We start from the raw sequence: 10,902 nt of genomic DNA, 5'->3' as shown, positions 1-10,902 counted from the left end.
CTGTCCAGCTACAGTAACCAGCCTACCTCCTACAGGTCTGTCCAGCTACAGTAACCAGCCTACCTCCTCCAGGTCTGTCCAGCTACAGTAACCAGTCTACATTCTCCAGGTCTGTCCAGCTACAGTAACCAGTCTACATTCTCCAGGTCTGTCCAGCTACAGTAACCAGTCTACATTCTCCAGGTCTGTCCAGCTACAGTAACCAGCCTACCTCCTCCAGGTCTGTCCAGCTACAGTAACCAGCCTACCTCCTCCAGGTCTGTCCAGCTACAGTAATCAGCCTACCTCCTCCAGGTCTGTCCAGCTACAGTAACCAGCCTACCTTCTCCAGGTCTGTTGCAGAGGCCCTCTCATTAGATTGTGAAGTGATATCTCTCCTAACACACTCTCCAGTCAAAACAGCCAGTCTGTTCTGTCCCCCGGTTTCCTACTGATCTCCTACTCACAACACCGCAACCCTGTCGCCTGACAATACATCGACTCCGTTGCCAGATTGCCCTGTCACTCACTGTTCAGTGGCGGGTTGCCAGATTGGCAGATTTCAGCGTGTCAGTCCATGTCTATGAAAAGAGCTCATTGGTTACCGAATGCAAACAATGTTGACGCTAAAAATGGAGGGATAATCTGTTTAGCAGGGACCACACTGGTAAACCCGACCCCTCGGTGGGCGCCCACACACAGGATACCAAAGAGCTGTGATGCCATTAAAATCACTTACTGTAGCCAAAAAAAGAGGGTGATTAGACTACAGACCTGTGCGACTGATAGGAAAGGCAGAGAAACACAGCCCTCTTATAAGCCAATAGGTTAAACGCAAGACAGTAGTTTATAAAAATGGTGAAACTACAACCGACCTCCACAGAGAAAACTCATAATGTACCCTCAATAGATAGCAGCACAATTGTGATTAAGCTTGTTATTAACGTTAGACGATTCAACATGTCTTACTGCTTTTCATTTTCAGTCTGCAGATGGCAATTTAGATCGGCAGTAAATTCATTAAATATAATGTTTGACTCAAAGTGAGGAGGTTGACATGATTTAGTACCAAGGCTTCTAATCATAAAAGGAAGAGACTTTCACGTCCCTGTGTACCCAGAGATAAACACAAAACAGCATGCCGTTTACACACACACACACACACACACACACACACACACACAGGTCCCTTCAACCTCTCAAATGACTCCATGGCGTGGCAGGTAGCCTAGTGGTTAGAGGCAGGTAGCCTAGTGGTTAGAGGCAGGTAGCCTAGTGGTTAGAGGCAGGGTAGCCTAGTGGTTAGAGGCAGGTAGCCTAGTGGTTAGAGGCAGGTAGCCTAGTGGTTAGAGGCAGGTAGCCTAGTGGTTAGAGGCAGGTAGCCTAGTGGTTAGAGGCAGGTAGCCTAGTGGTTAGAGGCAGGGTGGCCTAGTGGTTAGAGGCAGGGTAGCCTAGTGGTTAGAGGCAGGTAGCCTAGTGGTTAGAGGCAGGTAGCCTAGTGGTTAGAGGCAGGTAGCCTAGTGGTTAGAGGAAGGTAGCCTAGTGGTTAGAGGCAGGGTGGCCTAGTGGTTAGAGGCAGGTAGCCTAGTGGTTAGAGGCAGGGTGGCCTAGTAGTTAGAGGCAGGGTAGCCTAGTGGTTAGAGGCAGGGTAGCCTAGTGGTTAGAGGCAGGTAGCCTAGTGGTTAGAGGCAGGTAGCCTAGTGGTTAGAGGCAGGTAGCCTAGTGGTTAAAGGCAGGTAGCCTAGTGGTTAGAGGCAGGTAGCCTAGTGGTTAGAGGCAGGGTAGCCTAGTGGTTAGAGGCAGGGTGGCCTAGTGGTTAGAGGCAGGGTGGCCTAGTGGTTAGAGGCAGGGTAGCCTAGTGGTTAGAGGCAGGGTAGCCTAGTGGTTAGAGGCAGGTAGCCTAGTGGTTAGAGGCAGGGTGGCCTAGTGGTTAGAGGCAGGGTAGCCTAGTGGTTAGAGGCAGGTAGCCTAGTGGTTAGAGGCAGGTAGCCTAGTGGTTAGAGGCAGGGTAGCCTAGTGGTTAGAGGCAGGGTAGCCTAGTGGTTAGAGGCAGGTAGCCTAGTGGTTAGAGGCAGGGTGGCCTAGTGGTTAGAGGCAGGGTAGCCTAGTGGTTAGAGGCAGGTAGCCTAGTGGTTAGAGGCAGGTAGCCTAGTGGTTAGAGGCAGGTAGCCTAGTGGTTAGAGGCAGGGTAGCCTAGTGGTTAGAGGCGAATGGGCTGGTAACCAAAAGGTTGCTGGATCGAATCCCTGAGCAGACAAGGTAAAAATCTGTCGTTCTGCCCCTGAACAAGGCAGTTAACCCACTGTTCCCCGGTAGGCTGTCATTGTAAATAATAATTTGTCTTAAATTAAAAAATGTAAAAAAGTGAATCATGGCCACAACAAATGGGATCATTACATCATCATACCGCAACGCTGAATCTCTCTCTCTCAGCATGATGGGAACTGCACTGTGCTGGCGACTAGGGTGTGATGAGCCCACAGAAAACTGGGTCATCACATAACCAGCTCTGGATTCCACTGTCCTACAGTACAGAGCTGAGAATAGGTTTGGAATATGGCCGCCGGGCCACCCAACATAGAACATTGACTTGAATGTAGTTCTTGTAAATCAAATGTTATTGTGGTTAGCATAAACCCAATCCCAGTACCATGATAGATACAGTAGAACATGCCTTCTCAGTCAGTAAGTTCTGTTTTGCCTGGCTCGCAGCACTGAACCAAATTCCCTCCAAAGTGGATCTGATTCAAGATCCGATTCAAGATCTGATTCAAGATCCGACAGCAGTGTCCGTTTTTTTTTGTTGTAGTTGTAAAACACACCACCTTATAATAATTATTTAAAATTCCTATTATTCAAGGGTTACGGCAGCACCCCTCAGCACCCCCTACGGCCGTGGGTGGAACGACCCGGTAGACTAACAATTGTTTACAGTATATTTACGTTATCATCCGTTTAACCCTTCATCCGTTTAACCCATCATCCGTTTAACCCTTCATCCGTTTAACCCTTCATCCGTTTAATCCTTCATCCGTTTAACCCATCATCCGTTTAACCCTTCATCCGTTTAACCCTTCATCCGTTTAATCCTTCATATGTTTAATCCTTCATCCGTTTAATCCTTCATCCGTTTAACCTTCATCCGTTTAACCTTCATCCGTTTATTCCTTCATATGTTTAACCCTTCATCCGTTTAACCCTTCATCCGTTTAACCCTTCATCCGTTTAACCCTTCATCCGTTTAACCCTTCATCCGTTTAACCCTTCATCCGTTTAACCCTTCATCCGTTTAACCCTTCATCCGTTTAACCCTTCATCCGTTTAACCCTTCATCCGTTTAACCCTTCATCCGTTTAACCCTTCATCCGTTTAATCCTTCATCCGTTTAACCCTTCATCCGTTTATTCCTTCATCCGTTTAACCCTTCATCCGTTTAACCCTTCATCCGTTTAATCCTTCATCCGTTTAACCCTTCATCCGTTTAACCCTTCATCCGTTTAACCCTTCATCCGTTTAACCCTTCATCCGTTTAACCCTTCATCCGTTTAACCCTTCATCCGTTTAACCCTTCATCCGTTTAACCCTTCATCCGTTTAACCCTTCATCCGTTTAACCCTTCATCCGTTTAACCCTTCATCCGTTTAACCCTTCATCCGTTTAACCCTTCATCCGTTTAATCGTTGGTTACACGGTTATACAACTACCGTGCCAGCCCTAATGAACTCAACTCCAAACTCACCTTTCTTCCCCTATGGACACGGGGACTGCTCTACGACAACCCATGCCTAAAGAGTCCGTTTTCAGGACAGTACTTCTGAGGCCGTCCTCTACAAGGATACAGAAAACTGGGCTATAGTGAATGAAGAGCTGTTTGTTTCCCAAATACATTGGCAACAACACACGTGGCCAACACCCTCTATTCACAGCCTAGGAGACAACAACACACACCATGTGTCCATCCATTCTGCTCAGCCTAGGAGACAACTCACACCATGTGTCCATCCATTCTGCTCAGCCTACTAGACAACAACACACACCATGTGTCCATCCATTCTGCTCAGCCTAGGAGACAACAACACACACCATGTGTCCATCCATTCTGCTCAGCCTAGGAGACAACAACACACCATGTGTCCATCCATTCTGCTCAGCCTAGGAGACAACAACACACCAAGTGTCCATCCATTCTGCTCAGCCTAGGAGACAACAACAACACACACCATGTGTCCATCCATTCTGCTCAGCCTAGGAGACAACAACACACCATGTGTCCATCCATTCTGCTCAGGAATACAAACCCATATAATGGCTTCCAGTGAAAAATAGAAAAATAAAGGGGGGAAAATGAGAGAGAGGAGAGAGAAGGCTAGAGAGAGAGAGGAGAGAGAAGGCTAGAGAGAGAGAGAGAGGAGAGAGAAGGCTAGAGAGAGAGAGAGAGGAGAGAGAAGGCTAGAGAGAGAGAGAGAGGAGAGAGAAGGCTAGAGAGAGAGAGAGGAGAGAGAAGGCTAGAGAGAGAGAGAGAGGAGAGAGAAGGCTAGAGAGAGAGGAGAGAGAAGGCTAGAGAGAGAGAGGAGAGAGAAGGCTAGAGAGAGAGAGGAGAGAGAAGGCTAGAGATAGAGAGGAGAGAGAAGGCGAGAGATAGAGAGGAGAGAGAAGGCGAGAGAGGGAGGAGAGAGAAGGGGAGAGAGAAGGCGAGAGAGAGAGAGGAGAGAGAAGGCTAGAGAGAGAGAGAGGAGAGAGAAGGCTAGAGAGAGAGAGAGGAGAGAGAAGGCTAGAGAGAGAGAGAGGGGAGAGAGAAGGCTATAAACAGAAGAGAAAATAGAGACATCAAACTCCAACAAACCAGAGCTGTGGTTTGTGAGGACAGAGTTGACAAGATCTATTCCAGACAGATCCCATTGTCCACCATGCTTTGTATTACATAATATTAATATACACACTGCACACACTAGATGCCTGTCCGTTTGCCTGGTTTACCCAGTGTCCTTAGCTCTTTGGACTGCCTTAGTTCCATAATGATAATTTTATCAAAGTCTCTTGGAACTTTTGGTGCCAACATGGCACCCTTTAAACATGAAGTTGACCTAACTCTGTGTACAGTAATACCCTTTTCACACTACTGACATGAGCCGGGCCACGAGGAGCTGTACTGTGCTGGTATGGTGAAGCACGCAGCCTAGTTGTTGGAACTGTGCTTAAAAGAACAAATCTGAAAAGAAAGTATCAGAGCCAGCACAGTACAGTAGTGAGAACAGAGTATTCATATCAGAGCCAGCACAGTATGATAGCGATAACAGGGTATTCATTTCAGAGCCAGTACAGTACAGTAGTGATAACAGAGTATTCATATCAGAGCCAGCACAGTATGATAGCGATAACAGAGTATTCATATCAGAGCCAGCACAGTACAGTAGTGATAACAGAGTATTCATATCAGAGCCAGCACAGTATGATAGCGATAACAGAGTATTCATATCAGAGCCAGTACAGTATGGTAGCGATAACAGGGTATTCATTTCAGAGCCAGTACAGTATGGTAGCGATAACAGGGTATTCATATCAGAGCCAGCACAGTATGGTAGCGATAACAGGGTATTCGTATCAGAGCCAATACAGTACAGTAGTGAGAACAGAGTATTCATATCAGAGCCCGTACAGTATGGTAGCGATAACAGGGTATTCATATCAGAGCCAGTACAGTATGGTAGCGATAACAGGGTATTCGTATCAGAGCCAATACAGTACAGTAGTGAGAACAGAGTATTCATATCAGAGCCAGCACAGTATGATAGCGATAACAGGGTATTCATATCAGAGCCAGTACAGTATGATAGCCATAACAGGGTATTCATATCAGAGCCAGCACAGTACAGTAGTGAGAACAGAGTATTCATATCAGAGCCAGCACAGTATGGTAGCGATAACAGAGTATTCGTATCAGAGCCAGTACAGTAGTGAGAACGGAGTATTCATATCAGAGCCAGCACAGTAGCGATAACAGGGTATTCATAACAGAGCCAGTACAGTACAGTAGTGAGAACAGAGTATTCATATCAGAGCCAGCACAGTACAGTAGCGATAACAGGGTATTCATAACAGAGCCAGTACAGTACAGTAGTGAGAACAGAGTATTCATATCAGAGCCAGCACAGTACGGTAGCGATAACAGGGTATTCATATCAGAGCCAGCACAGTACAGTAGTGAGAACAGAGTATTCATATCAGAGCCAGCACAGTAGTGAGAACAGGGTATTCATATCAGAGCCAGCACAGTACAGTAGCGATAACAGGGTATTCATATCAGAGCCAGCACAGTAAGGTAGAGATAACAGGGTATTCATATCAGAGCCAGCACAGTACGGTAGCGATAACAGGGTATTCATATCAGAGCCAGCACAGTAAGGTAGAGATAACAGGGTATTCATATCAGAGCCAGCACAGTACGGTAGCGATAACAGGGTATTCATATCAGAGCCAGCACAGTACGGTAGCGATAACAGGGTATTCATATCAGAGCCAGCACAGTAAGGTAGAGATAACAGGGTATTCATATCAGAGCCAGCACAGTACGGTAGAGATAACAGGGTATTCATATCAGAGCCAGCACAGTACAGTAGTGAGAACAGGGTATTCATATCAGAGCCAGCACAGAACGGTAGCGATAACAGGGTATTCATATCAGAGCCAGCACAGTACAGTAGTGAGAACAGGGTATTCATATCAGAGCCAGCACAGTACAGTAGTGAGAACAGAGTATTCATATCAGAGCCAGCACAGTAGTGAGAACAGAGTATTCATATCAGAGCCAGCACAGTAGTGAGAACAGAGTATTCATATCAGAGCCAGCACAGTACGGGTGTGAGAACAGGGTATTCATATCAGAGCCAGCACAGTACAGTAGCGATAACAGGGTATTCATATCAGAGCCAGCACAGTAGTGAGAACAGAGTATTCATATCAGAGCCAGCACAGTACGGTAGTGAGAACAGAGTATTCATATCAGAGCCAGCACAGTACAGTAGTGAGAACAGAGTATTCATATCAGAGCCAGCACAGTACAGTAGTGAGAACAGGGTATTCATATCAGAGCCAGCACAGTACAGTAGTGAGAACAGGGTATTCATATCAGAGCCAGCACAGTACGGTAGCGATAACAGGGTATTCATGCGTCAGGTGTACTACAGTGAATCATTTAAAAGCCGTTGCCACGTGGACTCACTTTGAGGGACGAGGAGACGTACACCATGTCCTCCAGGCTGAAGTGGCAGCAGCGGTTCAGATGCTCCTGACAGAAGTCCTGCACCAGCTGCAGGTTGTACAGGCTGTCCGCCAGCGACATACACTCCTTCAGACAGATATCTGACAGGGACAAAGACGGGTCTGAGAGACAAGTGCTGCACCAATCAACATGGAGGAGAATCAGGAAGTGGAATGACAGTTAATAATGCAGATGGATTTGTCCCTTCGTTGTCTGGGATTTATGTTATCATTTTTATTTCTACTTTGCACATTCTTCCATTGCAAAACTACCATTCCAGTGTTTTACTTGCTATATTGTATTTACCTTGCCACCATGGCCTTTTTTGCCTTTACCTCCCTTCTCACCTCATTTGCTCACATTGTATATAGACTTGTTTATACTGTATTATTGACTGTATGTTTGTTTTACTCCATGTGTAACTCTGTGTTGTTGTATCTGTCGAACTGCTTTTCTTTATCTTGGCCAGGTCACAGTTGTAAATGAGAACTTGTTCTCAACTTGCCTACCTGGTTAAATAAAGGTAAAATAAAATAAATAAATAAATTTACCGATCAGGATAATGGATGTTTTGCACAAGGTACTCAAGCCGTTTTCGTAGTGTAAACAGAATCTTTAAATCAATCATCACTCTGAGTTGGTGGGGTTCAGTACTGAGCTGTGTGTGTGTGTGTGTGTGTGTGTGTGTGTGTGTGTGTGTGTGTGTGTGTGTGCGTCCGTATATATATATATATATATATTTATATGTGTATGTGTCCCATCCACTTCATCAATAGGTTAATGAGATTAAGGATGAGTTGATTATGAGGTTTGATTTTCATCACTAATGGCTGATGGCTCACTCAGTCCTCCTGGGACATGAAAGGCTAGCCAGAGGAGAGCCCTTAACACCTTCAGACTCAGTGAGGCCCCTGGAGAGGGTCATGTGTTGATCAGATCAAATGAATGTTTATTGGTCACAGTGAATCGCTGGCTTGTCAACTCTTCTCAACAATGCAGAAAAATAATAATATCAATCAAGAATGAAATACACACACTCTCCCCTCTCTAACACACACACACTCTCCCCTCTCTAACACACACACACACTCTCCCCTCTCTAACACACACACACCCTCTCCCCTCTCTAACACACACACACTCTCCCCTCTCTAACACACACACACACTCTCCCCTCTCTAACACACACACACCCTCTCCCCTCTCTACACACACACACACACACTCTCCCCTCTCTAACACACACACACACTCTCCCCTCTCTAACACACACACTCTCCCCTCTCTAACACACACACACTCTCCCCTCTCTAACACACACACACACTCTCCCCTCTCTAACACACACACTCTCCCCTCTCTAACACACACACACACACTCTCCCCTCTCTAACACACACACACTCACACACACCTCTCCCCTCTCTAACACACACACACACTCTCCCTCTCTAACACACACACACACTCTCCCCTCTCTAACACACACACTCTCCCCTCTCTAACACACACACTCTCCCCTCTCTAACACACACACACTCAACCACTCTCACACACTCTCTAACACACACTAACACACACACTCTCCCCTCTCTAACACACACACTCACACACACTCTCTCCCCTCTCTAACACACACAACACACACACACTCTCCCCTCTCTAACACACACCAACACACACACACTCTCCCCTCTCTAACACACACACTCTCCCCTCTCTAACACACACACAACACACACACACTCTCCCCTCTCTAACACACACACACACTCCCCTCTCTAACACACACACTCTCCCCTCTCTAACACACACACAACACACACACTCTCCCCTCTCTAACACACACACACACACACACACTCTCCCCTCTCTAACACACACACACACCTCTCCCCTCTCTAACACACACACTCTCCCCACTCTCCCCTCTCTAACACACACACTCTCCCCTCTCTAACACCACACACCTCTCCCCTCTCTAACACACACACTCTCCCCTCTCTAACACACACACTCTCCCCTCTCTAACACACACACACTCTCCCCTCTCTAACACACACACTCCTCCCTCTCTAACACACACACTCTCCCCTCTCTAACACACACACTCTCCCCTCTCTAACACACACACACTCCCCTCTCTAACACAACACACTCTCCCCTCTCTAACACACACACTCTCCCCTCTCTAACACACACACCTCCTTCTCTAACACACACACACCCTCCCCCTCTCTAACACACACACTCTCCCCTCTCTAACACCACACACTCTCCCCTCTCTAACACACACACCCTCCCCTCTCTAACACACACACACTCTCCCCTCTCTAAACACACACACTCTCCCTCTCTCAACACCACACACTCTCCCCTCTCTAACACACACACACTCTCCCCTCTCTAACACACACACACACTCTCCCCTCTCTAACACACACACACTCTCCCCTCTCTAACACACACACACACTCTCCCCTCTCTAACACACACACACTCTCCCCTCTCTACACACACACACACTCTCCCCTCTCTAACACACACCACACACACTCCCCTCTCTAACACACACACACACTCTCCCCTCTCTAACACACACACACCTCCCCTCTCTAACACACACACACACTCTCCCCTCTCTAACACACACACACACCTCCCCTCTCTAACACACACACACACACACACACTCTCCCCTCTAACACACACACACACACACACACCTCCCCTCTCTAACACACACACACACACACACTCTCCCCTCTCTAACACACACACACACACACACTCTCCCCTCTCTAACACACACACACACACACACACTCTCCCCTCTCTAACACACACCACACACACACTCTCCCCTCTCTAACACACACACACACACACTCTCCCCTCTCTAACACACACACACACACACACACTCTCCCCTCTCTAACACACACACACACACTCTCCCCTCTCTAACACACACACACACACACTCTCCCCTCTCTAACACACACACACACACTCTCCCCTCTCTAACACACACACACACACTCTCCCCTCTCTAACACACACACACACACTCTCCCCTCTCTAACACACACACACACACTCTCCCCTCTCTAACACACACACACACACTCTCCCCTCTCTAACCACACACACACACACTCTCCCCTCTCTAACACACACACACACACTCTCCCCTCTCTAACACACACACACACACTCTCCCCTCTCTAACACACACACACACACACTCTCCCCTCTCTAACACACACACACACTCTCCCCTCTCTAACACACACACACACTCTCCCCTCTCTAACACACACACACACACTCTCCCCTCTCTAACACACACACACACTCTCCCCCTCTCTAACACACACACACTCTCCCCTCTCTAACACACACACTCTCCCCTCTCTAACACACACACTCTCCCCTCTCTAACACACACACTCTCCCCTCTCTAACACACACACAACACACACACACTCTCCCCTCTCTAACACACACACTCTCCCCTCTCTAACACACACACTCTCCCCTCTCTAACACACACACAACACACACACACTCTCCCCTCTCTAACACACACAACACACCACACTCTCCCTCTCTAACACACAACCAACACACACACACTCTCCCCTCTCTAACACACACACTCT

At 47.3% G+C, this 10,902-nt stretch overlaps 1 protein-coding gene across 4 annotated transcripts in view; it reads right to left on the bottom strand.

Moving 5' to 3' along the window:
* The window catches only part of LOC110528753 (calmodulin-regulated spectrin-associated protein 2), a 118,299-nt gene that overhangs the window by 22,273 nt on the left and 85,124 nt on the right, over positions 1-10,902 (bottom strand). For 2 of the 4 annotated variants that reach the window (XM_036985747.2, XM_036985790.2), the window contains exon 6: positions 7,199-7,338. In XM_036985747.2, the coding sequence (XP_036841642.2) occupies positions 7,199-7,338 (140 nt within the window). Of the gene's footprint in view, positions 1-322; positions 468-7,198; positions 7,339-10,902 lie in introns of those variants that run through there. The other 2 variants (XM_090235460.1, XM_090235478.1) reach the window with 1 other exon arrangement.

Source organism: Oncorhynchus mykiss, chromosome 1 (assembly GCF_057628025.1).
Source record: "Oncorhynchus mykiss isolate SJ-2025 chromosome 1, ASM5762802v1, whole genome shotgun sequence".
NCBI classification, from domain to species: Eukaryota; Metazoa; Chordata; class Actinopteri; order Salmoniformes; family Salmonidae; genus Oncorhynchus; species Oncorhynchus mykiss.
The sequence above is the reverse complement of the archived record's forward strand: the minus strand, read 5'-3'. Positions and strand labels throughout refer to the sequence as shown.